A 20,584-nucleotide genomic window follows, 5' to 3' on the forward strand; every position below is an offset into this window, starting at 1 on the left:
CCGTACAGGTGATAATGGTATACTGCTGCATACGTAAGGGAAATTGACGATTGAAAAGTTAAAGTTAAAGCTTGGTTGGTAGGTTACCATTAACGTCTTTTTCTAGTAAAATATCCAAATATGAAAAAGACCTGTCAGACTCTGTGGTATCTTTAATTTCAAGTTCATCGGGATATATCGTATCGACATAAGAAAGAAAATAACCATTGTTAATTGACAATACATCGTCGATATATTAAATGTCGAGTTGAATGCCACAGCAAGTGTTTTTTTTTTCTTTTACGTATAAGATTTTGAATTTTTCAATTTTTATGCCCCTGTAATCGAAGATTCGGGGGGGGGGGGGGGGATATAGTTTTTGCCCTATCCGTCCGTCTGTCTGTCTGTCTGTTTGTCCGCAAAAACTTTAACCTTGCCCATTACTTTTGATTGGTTGGAGCTATGGCTTTCATATTTCACATGTGTTTTTCTTGTGACAAGGCCTTTCTTTGGGTACCATCATATTTGACCTTGACCTTGGAGTTTGACCCACTTTTGCAAATTTTTTTGAGACTTTAACCTTGGCAATAACTTTTGAACACTTAAAGCTTGGGCTTTCAAACTTCACATGTGTATTTCTTGTGAGAAGGTCTTTCTTTGGATACCAACATCTTTGACCCTTTGACCTTGAACTTGGAGTTTGACCTACTTTTGAAAAAATTTAACCTTGGCCATACCTTTTTAACAATTTGAGCTAGGTCTTTCATACTTCGCATGTATACTTCTTGTGACAAGACCTTTCTTTGCATATCAAGAACTTTGACCTTTTAACCTTGACCTTGGAGTTTGACCTATTTCAATTTTAAAAAAAATTTAACCTTGACCACAACGTTTGAACCATTAGTGCTAGGGTTTTCATACTTTACATATGAATTCCTTGTCAGAGGACTTTCCTTTAGATACCAACAACTTCGACCTTTTGACCTTGGCCATGGAGTTTGACCTACTTTGGAAAAACTTTAACCTTGGACATAACTTTTGAACAGTTGGTGTTAGAGCTTTAATACTTCACTTGTATATTCCTTGTGACAAGATCTTCCATAAGATACCAACAAATCTGAACCTTTGACCTTGACCTTGAGTTTGACCTATTTTTTAGAACTTTAACCTTCGCCATAACTTTTCAACAGTTGGTGTTAGGGCTTTCATACTTCACATGTATATTCCTTGTGACAAGACCTTCCTTTGGATACCAACAGTTTTGGCATTGACCTTGACCTTGGAGTTTGACCTACTTTTAAAACTTTTTAACATTGGCCTTAACATTTGAATGTTTGGTTCTAGGGCTGTCACATTTCACGATAATGTGTATCACTTGTGACAAGAACTTCCCTTGGGCACCATTTTACCTTGACCTTGCTGTTTTACTTACTTTGAAAAAACTTTAACCTTCGCCATAACTTTTCAACGGTTTGTACTAGGGCTTTCATATTTCACAAGTATGTTCCTCGAAACAAGACCTTTCTGTGGGTACCAACATTTTTGATTTCTTGACCTGGAGTTTGACTTGCATTTAAGAAACTTTAACCTTTGCCATAAGCTGCCATACGGGGGCATCATTGTTTCACAAACACATCTTGTTTATTATGAATTATGATATGTTTGATAGAGAAAATACCTGCCATACGTTAGTGTGATTCTTAATATTACAAAATTAAAAATCTCAGACCTTCATTGAAAAAAGGAAATGTATGAAATGCTGTTAACTTTAAGCTTTATATGGGATCATATCAATGAATATCATTAGAGAACCGTTTACAAAAATAAAAATCGTATTAGAAAGGTTTCTTGTGACATATGTCATTTCCAATTCTTAGAACTGAGCAATCAGATTAACCTTTTCATCCCCTCTCTATAATGAGGTCACTTAAAAACTACATCGTAGACACTTAACATAATGTTTATTATTTTCACCTTCTACTACAATTTTACAGGGAAAGGGGGTGTTTTTGAGATATGAATGTAAATTTATTTCTTTACGTTTTTAGCTTCGGTACTTTCCGTGAATTTTCGTATCTTAAGAATACTGGTTTTTCATGCACGAGCGATTTAGCGCTCACTATAAATGCATTTACCGGGTAATGTTCGATTAATGCCACGTTCGTTACAAAGAATCGCAGGTCGTTTTGTGTCTTTGGCTTGTCTACAGAATTTTCAAGTACAACTTCTGATAGAGATGTTCCTCGAGAATTACAGACAGAGACTAACTCCAAATTTGGACAGGATTTTGATGTTATTGACGCTGTCAGTCTATTCAACAGCAGGTTAGACGCCCCTCTTGAAAAAAAAAAATTATTCTTTCTGAAGTTCAAGATAAACTTAAACCAGCAAACACTGCGAGGTTTAGAGCTATTGTCACAAAAACTCACATCTGGCGATTTTATAGGTGTCACAGATTTAATTTCCTCCGAAACACAGGTCGCAAACATCGTCTGCCACTACTGCTGACTCCCGGGTCACTTTGCAAGACTCTGCCCGTATACCCAGCAACTACGTATACAGTCCACAAATCCCCAGAGAACCCAAACAACAGCACTTGTTCCAACATCAACAGCAGACCTGCAGTGAAGTTGAGTATGATAGTCATTTATTAGAACAGAAATCTGACTTTGATTCAAAATCTAACATTTCAGTTGAAGATCGTTTAAAAAACTCCTTTGAATTTTGGAAGAATGTTATAAAACCATACGATTATATTTTAAATGTTATCAAATTTGGTTATAGGATAGAATTTATTACATTTCCTGAAGTTGTATTTTTGTCTAACAACAAATCAGCACTGCAGAGCACCCTTTTTGTTGAAAAGGCCATATTAAAATTGTTGAAAAAAGAGTTAGTGATTGAATGATTTGAACCGCCCCTTTGTGTAAATCCACTGACCGTTTCTGCGCCATTGAATAAAAAGCCAAGGTTGATTCTTGACCTTAGACATGTCAATGCATGCGTCTTAAAGAGAAATTTCAAATTCGAAGGGTCTTCAGAGGGTCTCAATTTTGCCCCCCCCCCCAAAAAAAAGGCTTATTTATGATCAAATTTGATTTAACAATGCGGATATCATCACGTAAACATTCATCCAGATTTTTACAAATACTTGGGGTTTTCTTGAAATTTCAATGGCTCAAAGCGTTATTTTGTATTCACGGTCCTCCCCTTCGGCCTCGGCAGTGCGGGTTACTTTTTCACTAAAGAATTAAGACCATTAGTATTGCATTGGAGAACAAAAGCGTATGGAGTTATTATGTATTTAGATGATGGCTGGGTTTGCGATTCAAAAAAAAAATTGTATTTTAAAGTCACAGGATATTCAAAAAGACTTATTGCATGCTGGTTTTCTTGTTAATGAAGAAAAGAACGTTTGGAATCCAATTCAAAAATTAGAGTGGCTAGGTTTTGAGTGGAATTTAGAAGTCGGGTCTATTGGTATTCCTCGGCATAAATTAGAAAGTTTGTGCAGTAAGGTAATTAAACTTAAAAAAAAAAAATTCTGCCAGAGATCTCGCTTCAGTAGTAGGCAGTATTATTTCATTTAAGTTTGCACTTGGGCCTGTTTGTCAAATAACAACTAGACAATTGTCAATGCTAATTGCAAATGCATCATGTTGGGATGAAAATATTAATATTTCACTTCCCGCGTGGTGTGAGCTAGAGTTTCGGTTAAAAAATAGCCTATCAATTCCCGCCAGGGTTATTTCTCCATGGTATCGCATACCGGAACGCATTGCTTTTACTGACGCTAGTGATTTTGCAGGCGGTGGCCTGATGATAGATTCTACTAAGAAAGTTTTTCATGTTATGTGGGACGAATCAGACAGAGTTCAGAGTTCAACTTTTAGAGAACTTAAAACAGTTGAAATGTTCATGGAAACTTTTGGTGGGGTTTTAGAAAATAAATTTGTAAAACTATACACAGACAATCAAAACGTCGTTAGAATTTTGCAGATCGGCAGCATGAATTCGGATTTACAAACTCTTGCTTTTTCTATATACACAAATTGTTTGATTAGAAATATCGATTTTTCTGTAGCCTGGGTTCCACGAGATCAAAACGTAGAAGCAGATTTTGACGATTGGGGTATAAGCAATCATATTTTGCATTTTTCAATAAGGTTTGGGGACCTTACACTTGTGATAATTTTGCGAGTTGCAACAATTTCAAAGTGAAAAAATTTTATTCTTTGTTTTGGTCTCCTGGAACAAGCGGCGTCGCCGCATTTTCGTTTGTCTGGTCACAAGATTTGAATTGGATTGTTCCTCCCATTTATTTGATAGGGAGGACAATAAAACATTTATTAAATTCCGGGGCTAAGGGCACCTTAATTGTTCCTAAATGGAAATCAGCAGCTTTTTGGCCATCTTTGATCGACAAAAATGGAAAGTTTTTGTGGTTTGTGAAAGATATGATAGAATATGAAAAACCAACAATTTTTTTTTCATTTCGGGTTCTGATAAAAATAGCATATTTGCATCTCACAAATTTATCAGTAATGTTATAGCACTGAGATTGGATGCTTCGTAATTAAGTCACTGTAACAATGTACTATGTGCAATTAGCATGCTTTGATTGTGAAATATGGACAGATAGTACACAAAGGTTGACTGCTAGCCAGTGTACAATGTGCATGCGTATTGTAATGAAATAATTGGATGACTGTTATCCAATAAGGAGGACTGCTCTCCTAGATATGATGTGTTAACTTTGAATGACTGCAACTCAAATATAAGATTATAATTAACATAATATTCTGGTACTAACAATCATATAAATTGATGACTGCTTAAATTAAATCAAGGAGGACTGCTCTCCTGTTTTGATGTTGATTATAAAATGTTTTGTGTGTACGTGCATGTGTTATACTATCGTGGCTACATTTGGCTATGGTGCAAAATTGATTTGAATTTTAATGTGCATTATTGTTATATATTTCAGATATTGAAAAATTATCAAGGCCAATGGATAAATATTGAAAAGTTTAAATAAAATCACCATTTTAGTGATATAGTGGAGTCTTTGCCTGATATCGTGAGAAACGCAAAATCTCAATCCATGAACAAGAAGTACGACATATATTTCTCTTAATTCAGAGACTGGTGTTTGAAGCATTCCTTTACACATCTTCCGGCATCAGTATCTACCGTCGTTTTTTTTATGGGAGGTTTGGTGCAACAGAGGGTATCAACATCCGTTCTGGAAGCGTATTTCTACAGCATAAGATGGACTCACGAATTTTCTTCAAGTTTGAATCCATGCGAGGACAAGTTTCTGAAACTAGCACTTGAAGGAGAAAGACGTATGTTATCAAAACCTATCAACAAAAAAGGATATATTACGTAAATTAATGGATGTTTCTTCCAAGGATCCTTCAAATGTGCTGAAATTGAGATCGTTTGTGATGTGTTTATTGGGTTTTTCCGGATTCTTTAGATTCGGTGAATTATCAAATATTCGATTATGCGATATTAAATGGGAAAACGTTTACATCGATATCAACATTCCCAGAAGTAAAACAGATATCTATAGAAGAGGAAACTCAGTGATAATCGCAAAAACTGGAAATGATCTGTGTCTTGTGTTTTGGTTAAATAAATACATTGACATGTTAAAGATGGATAAGTCTTCCGACGATTATCTTTTTACAGCTTTAATCTTTGTAAAAATCTCTTAATGTGTTCAAAGCTTCCAATAAATCCAAACCTCTGTCATACACAAGAGCTAGAGAAATATTGTTGTCATCTTTAAATGAAATTGGCCTTGACAGTTCTAAATATTCATTGCATAGTTTACGCAGCGGCGGAGTTACAGCCGCTTCTAATAATAATGTGTGAGATCGACTGCTTAAAATACATGGTCGCTGGGTCACGGATAAAGCCAAAGACGGTTATATAAAAGACAATTTTGAACAAAAAATACTTGTTTTAATGAATCTTGGATTATAAAATTTATATTATTGCAATCACTGTCCTTTGTTTAATGCGATTTGTAACGAACGCAACAATCCTACAATATATTCTTTTTCTTTGTTTTTCAATAAATTAGTCAAGAAAATATTTATTTTCGGAGGAGTGAAACGAGGGAGAAAATAAATTTATTTCTTTACGTTTTTAGCTTCGGTACTTTCCGTGAATTTTCGTATCTTAAGAATTCTGGTTTTTCATGCACGAGCGATTTAGCGCTCACTATAAATGCATTTACCGGGTAATGTTCGATTAATGCCACGTTCGTTACAAAGAATCGCAGGTCGTTTTGTGTCTTTGGCTTTCCCTGCCCGCCCAGCCCTTGCATTGTTTATTTTGTAAAATTTATATAATTGATTTGTGTTATTTTGAATAAAAAGCGATTTGTAACGAACGCAACAATCCTACAATATATTCTTTTTCTTTGTTTTCAATAAATTAGTCAAGAAAATATTTATTTTCGGAGGAGTGAAACGAGGGAGAAAATAAAAGATGAAGATAACAAACAGTGATCGATCTACGAACTCCAGTAAACAAAATGAATCATGAACAGGACAAAAACACGGTCCCCTGGAAACACCAGGGTTGGATCAGGTGACTAGTAGGAGTAAGCATCCCTTGTTGACCAGTCACATCTGCTGTGAGTCTTATGTATTGATCAGGTAGATTGAGTATTCCGTAGTCAAGTTTAATATAAGAGCAATGGCCTGACAAAGGGTATGAAACATTTCAGACAACATACGACTCAAAGATAACGTTGTTTTTACAAACAAGGTCATTATAACGATCTTAGAATTTGCAAAAATCTGACTTTAAACGGGAAATGAATTTGACTTGAGCCTGTGACTATCTACATATGTTAATCTACATAGAACTGAACTGCTCTCCGATGCGCCGTAACATCATCAAACATTACTATTTCTCGTGTGTTGCCCATTTCAAATGCTCGGAAAACTGTCAAAATGCCTTGAAATTTTGCAAGTGACGACCCATTAGACAGTGAATTAAAAACATGAAAATTTTTACCCCAACGTTATATTCAATTCTTTTATTTCGAAATAATACTTGCATATTCCCTAATAAAATCCAGATTTATTGGTCGTGCGCCGTAGGATCATACCCTGTGCACATTCAAGTATAATACAATACTTATCTTTGCTTATAATTTATCAAAAAGTATTAAGATGTACTTGAATGTGATAAATAAACATTGCTGAAAACTTCAGCTTTATTTTGCGATAATTGAAAACACAATGTCCACGATTTTAACTGACAACCCTCGTATGTCATCACTGGTACAGTTTTTATTAGAAGATACTGTACATGTACAACAGATCTTAATTAATTGTATATATTGTTGTTTTCATCAAATACACTATTCATGTGTTTAGAAAAGTGATTTTTTTCATAATCGTCTTTTGTTTTAGCAGGTGTCATTTATTTTGAATTATTATATTTAAAAAATAAAGAAAAGGCTTCAGTATTGTTTTGGTCAATTATTTGATTTTACATATGTCTGTTGCAGCATTTCTGGGTCTGCTTTCTATCAGGATATTTGTAAAAATATATTTGTGGTGAACGATATCATCTTCCCAAGTTCTTCCGACTTCAAACATAATATCATCAAACAAGAAACAAAATTGATTCTAATATGCTGTTTATTTCTTTTACCAATTTCTGGTACCCATTTCGAGAGCACACACACATTCTCACAAACACACACATTCAACTACTACTGTTAAATATTTATTCTTTTTTTAAAAGGGCATACAAATATGTATGTAGAGTGAAGGCATTTCGTTTGGGTGATTGTTAAGTTGTTTTTTTTTACTTAGATGGTGAATAAGCTTTCATATTTGACCTATGTATAAGGAAAGTTTTGATACATTCAATTTTGAGAAATCGTGGATTTGCCATTCTTGCAGTTCAAACGGTTCTCATTTGCAAGCTTCTTTTGCACTAAGCATTTTTAATAGATTTGAATCCCTATTTTCTTATTCTAAATTAGAGGGGTCGAAAGTAATAATTTTAGACTTGCTTACCCTATAAATTCATTTTCTGGTGTGCGTCTTATATAACAAATATTTTACCTTTCATTTACAGAAAAATAAAGCGGCACTATTTCGTCTTTTGTAAACTGTGCAGTGACTTTTTGAATAAAGTATAAAAACTTTTACCGTGTAGATATTATCGTAAAGACGCAGACTTTAAAACTGACATTTAATCCTGTTTCGAATCATTCGAGTCACCCGACCTAGATAAAAAGGAAGTGTAGACAAAGTTTTTGTGTGTTTCACTCTGAAATTCCACCCAGCCACTAAAGCAGGTGTCAACCACTTCTCTGTAAAGTGATTCCTCCAGCATATACCTAATCTATACATAGAAAGATTCAAGGTGGCATGAAGTGTCATTAAGTAATTAAAGTTAAAACGTTGTATTTAATTGTGTCAAAGGAGAATGCAAGTCTCAAAAATAGGTACGTTAAATAGAATCATATTAAAACTTATATAAGTTTATTTCCATTTAGGAAATATTTTTCTACTTTGAACAAAGAAACTATGAAAGTATACTAAACAGATAATCATTTTAAGAAAGAAACCGCGATAAGTGGTTTGTTAATACCAATTTTTAAGAATGATTTTTTTCTTTTTCTGTGCATCATGTGATTTCTTTTCTCTTTTAAAGCTAAGGCCATCTTCCGAAATCTCAAAACATTTGGTAGACAGGTGTTTTTTTTTTTTTTTAAATCAGCAGAAAGGATGTTTTTATCAATCAAATTGATATATTCCTACCTTTGAGTATATTTTGACCGATAAATATATATCCATATAAGTGTTGTTTTTTTTTTTTCACTTTTTGGTCAAACAAAAAATACGTAAATTGAAATGCCGTTTGACGACCTCTAGCCATACACGAAAAAGTTACATTTTGTAGCATGAGGACAACGTTCGTACTTAGCAGAAAAATAAGAAAAGAATTAAAAACAGGTCTGGGCAATAATTCTTCTTCAGAAATGATGATGATTTAAAATTGCTATAAGTAAAATTATACTTGAAACAAATAGTGGTCTAAATACAGCTTCAATACGACACCGGACTTTCAGAACAGGCTTTAAAAAGCATCAAGAATGTTGGCTATTTTTTTTTTACGTCTTTTAATACACCACTCTCTTTTTGACCGACATTGAGTCCTTTCAAAAACGGCATACACGTAATAATTACATTTGGAAAAAATTCTATGCTGCATTATCATGAAAAAAATTTGTCGTGCAAATATAATATTTATTTAATGCCGAGATTTATTACAGATGTTAGATATCTTTCTTCATGAACATCTCCCAAGTTATGTCATATATACGTATAATATTATAACCTGTGTGCTTAAGGACACTGCACATTAAATGAATAATATATACATAATTGTAAAGGCCTCCCCTTTGGCAGAGGGACATACCCTCACTTGGACAATACAAGCGATCATTTCCAGAGACCACTATTTAGAATTCGTAAAATAACATGACCAGACTACTTCTTGAACTGTTAGTCTCGTTTGAAAGTCATATCGTTCTAACGTTGCTTGTATTCCAGAAGAGCAAATCATCATTCAAATATTTCCCCATACTTAAGGTGATTCTGGATAATGGACAAAAAGGACAACATTTACACAAAAGTCGTATCTTTCCGAGGAAAAAATTTAATAGCCGCTACCTTTTATGAGTTACATGTATGTGATGTTTTTTAACCATAGAATAATTTATGCCAAGAGAATTTTCCGCAGAATAGTTTTGTTTGTCATAATTGCATACTGTATAATTCACTCAATTCACAAATTGAATTTGATTTTTATACATTTAAAGCTAAAGGCATTTGTCACTTCTTCTTTAAAAATTATTTTCATATTTGAGGGTGGGGATGTATACATGTTGCTTTCTCGAATCTTAATTGCATATTTTCTGTTGTCTTGACATGCACATTGCCCAGTAATTATAATTTGAATATGATTTACAGTACATGAGGAACTTTGCATATTGGTAAATGTAACTCGCGTTTAATGAAAAGATTTTGCTGAGATTTCTCCTATATTTTTCATATTTAAATATTAAATTAACATTGTTTTGAAATGTGAAGGCAACGAACAGTGATCGTGCTCAAAAGTCCATTTAAACGTTGCAAGTTGTGAGCAGAGACACGGACCTCTGAAAAAAGAGGTCGGATGAGGTGCTATGGAGAAGTAAGCATCCCATGTTGACTGGTCACACCTGCCGTGTACTCCTTGTCATGATTGGATAAACGGAAGAAACTGTAGGTAATTAAGTTTGAAAATAACGGCCTTAATTTTGTGCGAAAAACGTCAGTGAACAGAAGACATGAAAGATTTGAATAATTTTAAGACGTTTTCAAGAAGAGAGACAATGAGAAAATGTTGGTCAAATTTAAGAGACATCGTTGGATCAATTGGGGTTAAGATGAAATATGAAATATATCTAACTACAGCTTTAAACCCTTTAAATTGCACAGTACATCATTCTTAATAGCGACCAAACTTTTTTTCATGAACATGGAACACGTATCTTGTGAAAACTGAATATAATTTTATTTTTAACTGGCTGTTCTTTAATTTTGATTTGGATGATTATTAGTATTTTAAAAAGCTATTGTAGACTATTTCAGAAACCCTTTTTGTGGTTTCGATTCCATCTTAATATAAAGCGGTTCCTTATCTTTTCCTTATGCTGTTTAAAGTCATTTTAGCATAGCTACGTTTAAATGCATTATTTCAAAAAGAAAGTTCACCAAAGCATGTTTAATGCACAGAATACAGGTTGCGTCTCCCGGGATCCAACTTAAAGACGGACGAATTATTTGGATACACTCCAAACAATTTAAATACCAACATTACACTGTATACCTCTATTGCACCTCACACCACGGACTACTTTGTCAGTGCGGAGAGTTATCAAAGAACAGTGGTGAATGAGCCTAAAATATTACACAGTCTGGTATCCTCTAAAGGTACGCAATGGCATTATCAAATTGATAACATTTTATCTATGAATATATATTTTTAAAATTGAGATTTAAGTATTTTAAGTATAAATTTATTAGTTTAATTACAGTACTAGAATGAAAATAATTTTTATCTCAGGTAATTAATATATTAGAAGAGAGAAATTCAGAGGATTCTATGTCAATACTAATTCAAGAATTAAAATTATCTTTCATTTAGATAAAACGGAACTAGTTGTAGACTTTGAAGAAAAATGTGAAAGGTTTACTGATGTAGAATTACACGACTTAATCCAAAGAACTCGCACTCATATCGTTCCGCGTTTGACAAAATCCAAAAATATTACAGAACTCTCAAAATTATTGGTATGTAAAGACAGGCAATTTCAGAAATTCATACTTGGAAAACTGAAATATATTATCTGCAGGTTAGATATTTCTGCCCTGCCCTTTGTCGACATAAAATGCTGTCTGATGAATTTGATGAAAAGATTCCAAAGGGACACAGTTGAAGAGGATTTAGAAATGTGGTACGAGTCATGTTTACCAATTATGGATATCATGGCAATTTCCATGCTACAGTATTGTTTCCGAAACAATGAAAAGAAAGAGATTGAAAGCAAACTTTGTGACATCTGCAAGAAAATTGATGATGTGTATACAAAATTGAGTTCAAAGAGGAAATTAAAGAAGACTCAGCCTCGTAATTTTGCTGCATTGAAATGTATGGCCTTATTTGCCAGGTCACTTTCATATGGCTTTCAGTTAAGTAGACATTCTCGTTTCATTTTTGAAAGATGGGAGGATGTGTTTTACTCAAAACAACATGCTGAACACCTAGTCGGCATAGAAAATCAGTCTTTCAATGAACAATTCATGGTTCTTTTTGCGTTTCTACTAAAGGTAAGACACTGCGATTGTTTGAGAGAAGTGATATTTTTAAGGAGGAAAAATACACCGTCATAATTTTTCGGTAGGAAGTACATGATTGCAAATCACAAAAGCTAAGTTTAAGAGCAAGTTCATGTTAACTGTTTTGTTCCTTTTTGCTCCCCCTCACAAATTGCTAGTTTGTTGCACGGTAGAGTAGGAGAGCCATTCCCGTAGTCTTTTTTTACTTCAGTAAATTTTTGCCAACAGTTCCATTTTCCGCTAAATATTGCGTTTCTGTGAAAGTTTAGAATACCATAAGGATATTCTTTAGTGTAAAACTATCTATCTATAACAATTCTACTGGGTGTGTTAAACCTGGAAATATTTTTTAAAAGTGGTATTTTTTAAAAAATACAATCATGATGTTAGCGGCCATTATTGTTATGCTTTGAACATTTTAGCTGAAGACCAATGCTGCCGTGCATGATCAGTTCTCAAGGTTTGTAGGGCTATTATTTCTCCAGAAGAAAACTGATAAAAGGTGGTCAGAAGTACAGCACCATGCCTTGGCTGAGATTACCTTACGTGGAATTGGAGATTGTCTTTCTTATCATAAGTGTAAACTTATACTTATTCCAAATAAAATGATATAGATACTTATAGCACGAAAGATATTTAGGGGAAAAAATTATAACAATGCAGTGCACTATTGCATGCATATGGCATTATTAAAAATTACATCAGATCTTATATCAATCAAACCTTTATGTGCAATTTGTTCAGAAGAATAAATATTAATGAATCATTAGTTAATCAAAAAGGATTAAATAATAGACATATTGCATTAGCGCAGTGGATATCGTCCCCTTCCATCAACCCAGCTCCGCGTTCAAAACTTTATCTAAAATAAATAATAAATCAGCTCATGAATGACTGCTGTTGCAATTGCAGTTTTCATATAAAATTGTACACAGTCTAAATCAAAAGAAAATTTCCAATGATGAGACTTTTATATGGAGTGATCAGAGACTCTGTCTTTTCTTTAGTTAAGGGAGAGAAGGGTGACCTTCTGAAGGTTGTTGAGATCTGCTGGAGCAGGATGTCAGGACACAAGAGTTTTCTACCTCTTCCAGAGGAACTCTCCAATCATCTCTTCACAGGTGACAAACAACTTGCCAACGTCATCATCCAATATTTAAACATCTCTGAAAGATCTTTGTTGGAATTAACAGAAACGTACGTTCAAAGACACGTCACTGATATAGTCTTCCATCACACGAAAAGAAAAACTCTGCCAAAAAAGACTGATCATTCATATTGGTCTATTTGTCAAGGGCGCATCAACAAGTGTGAGGCAAGTATTGCCATTCGTGTTCCAGGCATATCAATGAGTTCTCTTCAAGGAATAAAGGAAGAATATAAGATAAAGAACAGCATGCTGGAAAATGACTTCAAAATTCTTTTAGGACTACAAAAGGATGAAACTCATATCAATGTTGTTAGATTACTGGCTTATAGTGACTTAAAATACTCCCTTCATTTCTATGTAAAAGACAACCACAGAATAGAAATATTGGAAAAACTTCTAGAAGTACGAGGACAAAAAACAAGATTTTCTGGTCTTTGGTTAAATAATCGTTTGATTGAAATGATAAGCGCTCTCAATTATTTACATGGCAAAAAGATCATTCATCGTGACGTCACACTTCGGTGTTTTCACCTTGCACATTTCTCAGAGACGGAAGAGGATGAAACCGTTTTGTATGATTTAAATCTTGCAAGTCAAACAGGTTTTAGTATGACAGCGAGTTGTCAGGTAGAAGGTAAAATTTCATTCCAAAATATATTGCACTTAGATAAGCACTGACGTCACTTTTGCAAATGTTATCTCTTTAATTGCGTCATAGACATAGCTATCTCTTCCTGTTTTTTTTTTCTTTTAGACATGCAGGGGGATGGCATTCCTATTCGTTGGTCGGCTGTTGAGTCAATCCTTTTAAATTGTTACGACGCCAGATCCGATATCTGGATGTTTGGTCACGTGATCCACGAGCTATTTACTTACGGATGTGAACCATTTACTGATCAGTACAGCTCAACCACAGATGATATTATATCAGGGGTATGGATCATTTAATTTGATACTTAGACAACAAAGATATATATATTGTCTTATTTACGGGTAAAATTGCAAGTTATGTTTACCATACATGTACAAAACCAGAAATTGATGTTTATATGTTGAAAAGTTCAAATCCTTGTCTAACACATACTGAAATACTCGTTACCTGATGCAGACATCTTTTCAGAATATAAGTTCAACTTATATGCTATTTACAAATAAGTTTTTATGGTAAAAGAACGTTTTGAACAGTAAAGAGCATCCTTTTTAAATATTGCTCGTTCGAGCACATGGCAATTTCACCGCCGTGTTTTTTTCATGGTTGTTTTAAAGTTAACAAAACTTTCATTGCTTAATGGTAAATGACTGTGACTACAAGAAAAGTGTGTAAACAAATAGCTGACAAACTACACTTAGGTTTAATTCAATCTTGAAAGTTTGGTGATGAAATGTGCTTCATTTCAAATATCATATTCTACTCCGAAAAAATGCAGGTATTATCAGGAGACATATCCCCTTACCGGTGGCCCTGTATTCCTTATGACTACCACAAGTTAGCACTATCATGCTGGAAGACAGACCCAAAAGACAGACCATCTGCTGAAGAAATCCTGAAACACCTCAGAAGGCTAAGGGATAAGCGAGTAGTAGGAGGTATGTTACGTACACAGAAAGACTAATTATGATTTCAAATAGTGGTACAATGAAATGCATTTAAAGTATTACTAAAAGTTAATCGCTCTGAAGTATTTTATTGATAATTCAGAGCAATATATATATTTTACTAGTAAAAGCAAATACTTCAGTATTACATGTACTTCGCTGGAAAAGCATTTTGTATTTAGTATTTGGGGTGTCTGTCCGTCCTTCCAATCCTTCTGTGCGTCCGTTACGCTTAAGTGTATCCATCCTTTATCCGCAGTTTCTCCTATATATCACTGAATAAAATTTAATGGGACTTCCAAAGAATCTTTATAAAAGTGCCAAGAAGCACCTCCTATTCTGCATTTCGATCGGACAGATATTTGAGGAATCCCACAGCAAAACATGGACACTGCTATTCTTTCTATTATTTTTGGGGTATCCATCTCTTATCCACAGCTCATCTATACCACTGAAAAAATGTAACCTTCTATTTTACGTTTTAATCAGACAGATATTTGGGGTTTCCTATAGTAAAACATGGACTCTGCCATTCTTTCTATAAATATTGGTGGTAAACATCTGTTATCCTCAACTCCTCCTATACCACTGAATAGAAATTAATGAGTCTTTGACAGAATCTTTTTCATATAGTGCCATTGTGCACCTCCTATTTTACACTTTCATCGGACAGATATTTGGGGTTTCCCATAGCAAATCATGGACCTTGCCATTGTACTTATTTGGAAGCGAAGGTATCATTTCGTGAGCTAATTGCTCACAGAACCTCTAGTTTATTCTGTTATATATAATCATGATATCACTGTATATGCAGAAGAATTTTGATATTTAAACTTTATTTTATCTATTGCTTTGAAATAATATATAACTAAAACAATAACCCAGAAGCATTACAAGTTTCATTGGCATGATGTTGGTATAGATCAAAATTCACTTACGAAAACAATACAAACTGTGAGTTGAGCCAACACGGACCTCTGACAACAGAGGTGGGATCAGGTGCCGTGTAGTATAAATTCCCTGTCAACCGGTCACACAGACCGGGTGTCCTTTGTCATGGTAGGATAAACGGAAACAATCCGTAGACAATTAAGTGTGAAAATAATGGCCAAACAATTTGTATGAAAGAAGTCAGTCCCCAACGTTCGACATAACGACATATTATATTTGCAAACAACGTCATTATATTGACCATAGAATTTTCGAAATGTTGACTTGAAATGATATTGTTGATATCTTTAACTTATTTCTGGATAGTCTGCCTCGTTTTAGAAATTGTTCGTATGTAGAACATGCTCTTGCGTATCTAATCAATTGGGAGAAATAAACTCCATATGCAGGTGATAAATTAAATGGTATATTGCTACACAAATAAGGGAAGGTGGCGATAGTAAAGTTGAAGTTATCACGTTTATCATAAATTTTAGCTGTTAGTTTGCCATTAATGTCTTTTTCTAAGAAACAATATCCAAATATGAAACAGATATGTTAGAATCTGTGGTTGTCTTTTATATAGAGTTTAATGGGATACATCGAATCCCATAAATAAACATGTATTTACCATTAAATCATTGCACGAACATTAAATTGCCTAGATAAATGTTTAATTATTTTTTCTGTAATGATAGTAATTATTACACTCTGTAAAACAAAACACAGAGACTTTTTTTAAAATACTTTTTAAATTAATGTTAGTCTTTGAAGTGAGTTTGAACTATTCGTTTTAAGAGATTGAAGGAACGTAAAATATCATTTTATCGATCCTAACGTTACATTGATGGAAGAAATATGAAACAGTTGCTGATCTTGAACATTTCTTTCAAGTTTCAAATGGTTTTTAATAAATCGGATCTAACAAGTTTAAAAAGTAGAATTCTATATATTGCCTCAGAAAACAGCAGTATTATTTTCATAAAAATGGTGAAAGTATGAAGTGAATGGGAATTAATATCCATTCACATTTTCCTTCATATGGTTAATGTAAATTCAACAATGAATATTACGGTATGATGGAAACAATTTTGTTTTTATTATTTTAAAATCATTCTTTTTTATTTAAAGTTAAAAAAAGGAAAAAAAATTGAAATGTTTCTATTGAAGCGAGTGAAGAAACCCCCGATCTTCCACGACTCAGTGAGAGTCAACAGGAACGAGGCCATGAACCAGAAAGGGTGTGTCTACAACTTATCAATGTATACTCAATGATTTGCTTTAAAAAATATAAAACGCACAAAAACTTAAAGAAAGGAAAGATTTATGCAAGAAATTTTGTTTTTCATAGGAATCATTTTTGTATTTTTGTTGTATTCTGTTGTATTTTCAGGGCATTTCTCCGTTCATAAGAAAGCTTAAAGAGAAAAGCCTAGAGAAAAAAGAAAGTCAGTCCGAATACATAATTAACTGAAAAGTTAAACAAAAAGAATATCAAATGAAATGATTAAAAGAAGCCGTAAATTATCATAGATAGTTTGAAAAGAAACATTATAGAGTTAATTCATGTTGTAGATATTAGGAAAACCGTTATCGAGATGAGACGCCAAAGTATGCCGAATCCTCGAAGTCCTTTAAAAGAACCTGTATTGTGCCTTGATGACATCAAACCATTACATGACCCTGTCGTCGAGGAAACAGTAAATATCGTTTATTTTGGCTATAAAGGTTGGCAAAAAAAATCTAAAAGCTCAAGCATGAAAACAAATAGAATATTGTTGTAAAATATCTCTCTTATCTTTAAGTCTCATAATATTACTAGAACAGATGTCATTGATTGAAACAATCTTCTATCTTGAAGGTTGAACATACATGTACACTGTATTGTATATAATATTTTGAGAGCATGGTGTATGGTTCGGCAAACATTTTCAGGGAGAACACCTACGCATTGCAGAGCAAGTCTCTGTGCAATTTTGCGAGAAAATTCTACCCACCATGAGCCCTGACTTCTGTGAGAAAATGGGAATCATCGCTGATACACTCTCTCGTGAAAAGGGCAATATCTCTGGAAAGGGAATAGATAATATTTTAGTAAGTATTCATATACCTATCATAGATGGCAATGAATTGTTTAAAGAGATGTAAAATACTACATATGGTACAGTGCAGGACAAAGATGTTATTCTTTGTTTGATCTCATGTGTGAAACACAATGTCAGTACAGAATTTTCCCGCGTATGCCTCTCACTGCCTCATATTATAGTTTATATTATTAGGCTGTGTATTAAAACATTTAATTAACTTTATCCAAAATTTTAGAAATACATGTATCCCAAAGCTGTTAATATTCTGAAACTACTGAAAGGCAATGTGTCCCACCATTCTTCTGCTAAGATGCTTTTAGCTGTGGCACGGCTTGTTCAGAGAATGCATGCAAAAAGATGGCTGATGGTTGCCCTGATAGCAAAGAACATCTATATTCAACATCAGGAAAACCAATACAGGGTAAGGATGAAACCTGTCTTGAAAAGGGGAAATTAAAAAAGTATCAAGACAATAAACGTGTACAACAACTGTTAGTATTCTTACAGGTGATGATCGTAAAGATAAGTATCATGTGACCTTTAATTCTTCTTAGGATAACTGTTAGTACAATTATTCTTTAAGGGTTTGCTCTCTTAAAGTTGAACACGACTCGTAAATAGGCTTGTGTCATATTAGTTTTCCCATCTCCGATATCAGCAATGGGGTATACCCTTCGCATTCGTTACACCTGACTGCTTTCTTGCCACAGGTGCCTGCGTGGAATGGACGACACGAGTTCGTGTTGATTTTTTTTACATTACCTTTCTTTACAATTTTTATTTTCAGTTTACGTGTATTTGTGTTTGTTTGTACTGCACTGACCTGTGCAACTGATGTAAGTTTCTTTGGTAACTTTCTTTTCTGTCGTGGAAGAAGCACACAGTTACTTTTGTCGCTACCAAGAGTTTTACAATATTTGTGAGAATATGTATGTCCACACCGACCAAAACTGATTACACTGAATCGTTGCCAACAGAACGGCTTATATAGGGGCCGTACAGTAAGGGGAATTGCAGACTAATATGACGGACAAAATAAATCTCTACCTTTTACGAATCGTCTTCAGCTTATACACACTACAAAGTGTGATGATGAAGTTCAGATTCAAAATATTACTGAAATAGATGTATTCTCTTTTTCTAGGCGTTTCTTGTAAAATTAGGGACAATGGTACGCTTACCGGAAACACCCGATATAAATCAAGGAAGTATTCGTGTCTCAGACAGATTTGAGGACATGATATTTTGGTAAAATATTCTCTACGTCTTTGGCCTCTGACTTTTGATTTCATTCTCTACTTTATTATAACAGAGGAAAACGTCTTGAATTTTAACTTCTGGTTGGTGTCACTTCTCGTAATTACATAACTAATTGTAGCTATACTAAGATCAAATTTTGTCATCTGTATTTATACAAAGCTCCCCTTTTTTCGTTGTCTATCTTCTTTATAAATCCGATTCATCTACACAGGATCCCTAGGGAGGTGATATCGTTTGGAGAATTATCTACAGGAAGTGACGTTTACACAATGGCGATGCTGTTTTACCAAGTTTATATGGCATTCTCAGGGCATGACGAACTTCAAACTGTACCTTTTGCCAGAAATTATAAATCTCAGGTACGTTCAGCACATATAGAAAATACGCTTAAGATACTCAGTTTTATGCTTGAAGTTACCATATATCATTGTATTTTTATGTATTTCATGCGCAGGCATATCCACATTCTTTGAAAATATTTTCTAACAAAATCTAAAAAAATAATCAATGTAGCAATAAAACAGCACAGCAATATAAGTAGAAAAGAACATACATGTATAATCAACACAGTGCAACATACAATCCAAATTAAAATAGGACAAAAAAGAAACACAGAGTAATTCCAATGTAAATGTAATTCACTTGGAACTTGGTTGTTAATATTAGATACAGAAATGACTATTTTGCAAACAATATTGTATTAAATATTTTCATAGTTCACATCAATAATATTCTCACAAGTGTTTATGTCATCAAGTAAATCACATATTATTTAAGCTTTATTGAAAAGATGCGTTAAAGATTTGCAAATTAAGTACTTGTTTGAGATCATGACGTTTAGTATCCTATATTTGACTGAAATAAGTTATGACCAAAACTTCATTTTCAAACTCAACAATGTCGCTGTCTAAGGTATGATAAATGTGCCTCCAAATTCTTTCATTGTCTCCATTTAGAAAGTAAATACATTTTCCTTGCCTCTGAAATTAACTGTAAACACTACACTAAGAAGTTTTAATGATTTTTGAAAAACAAGCCTATAAGAGAACGTTTTAATGTTTATTTATGTCTTCTTTCACATTATTTTCTACCATATTTTTATGCCCCCGTAATCGAAGATTCGGGGACATATAGTTTTTGCCCTATCCGTCCGTCTGTTTGTCTGTCCGCAAAAACTTTTACCTTGCCCTTAACTTTTGATTGGTTGAAGCTATGACTTTCATATTTTACATGTATATTCCTTGTGACAAGACCTTTCTTTGGGTACCATATTTGACCTTTTGACCTTGAAGTTTGACCCACTTTTACAAAATTTTAAGAGACTTCAACCTTGGCCATAACTTTTGAGCATTGGTACTTAGGCTTTCAAACTTCACATGTGTATTTCTTGTGACAAGGCATTTCTTTGGACACCAACAACTTTGACCCTTTGAGTTCATCCATCTAACATAGATTTGTAACAAATTTATTCTGTCAGATACTTGGTGTACTTAATGAGGGTCAGAAACCAGAAAAACCAGAAAAGTGTCCTGGCTGGCTGTATGATGATGTCATGATCCCTTGTTGGCATAGTGATAGATCTTGCAGACCATCGGCTTGTGACATTGTGGAAATCATGACGAAGAGGTGAATACTTGTAAATTGTATGTTTT

General features: G+C 33.8%; 1 protein-coding gene across 1 annotated transcript in view; it reads left to right on the top strand.

Annotated features, from left to right (window-relative positions):
- Positions 1-20,584, top strand: part of LOC133196963 (uncharacterized) — a 31,842-nt gene that overhangs the window by 10,315 nt on the left and 943 nt on the right. Inside the window, exons 5-18 of the mRNA XM_061332806.1 lie at positions 2,189-2,303; positions 2,426-2,613; positions 10,806-11,003; positions 12,917-13,693; positions 13,814-13,992; positions 14,487-14,646; positions 16,756-16,826; positions 16,979-17,033; positions 17,161-17,285; positions 17,521-17,679; positions 17,908-18,093; positions 18,817-18,920; positions 19,144-19,192; positions 20,410-20,558. Coding sequence (XP_061188790.1) covers positions 2,189-2,303; positions 2,426-2,613; positions 10,806-11,003; positions 12,917-13,693; positions 13,814-13,992; positions 14,487-14,646; positions 16,756-16,826; positions 16,979-17,033; positions 17,161-17,285; positions 17,521-17,679; positions 17,908-18,093; positions 18,817-18,920; positions 19,144-19,192; positions 20,410-20,558 — 2,515 coding nt within the window. The remainder of the gene's footprint in view (positions 1-2,188; positions 2,304-2,425; positions 2,614-10,805; positions 11,004-12,916; positions 13,694-13,813; positions 13,993-14,486; positions 14,647-16,755; positions 16,827-16,978; positions 17,034-17,160; positions 17,286-17,520; positions 17,680-17,907; positions 18,094-18,816; positions 18,921-19,143; positions 19,193-20,409; positions 20,559-20,584) is intronic.

This window comes from Saccostrea echinata, unplaced genomic scaffold (assembly GCF_033153115.1).
Source record: "Saccostrea echinata isolate AGI-Se365-2 ecotype Australia unplaced genomic scaffold, CSIRO_AGI_Sech_v1 ptg000030l, whole genome shotgun sequence".
Classification (NCBI taxonomy): Eukaryota; Metazoa; Mollusca; class Bivalvia; order Ostreida; family Ostreidae; genus Saccostrea; species Saccostrea echinata.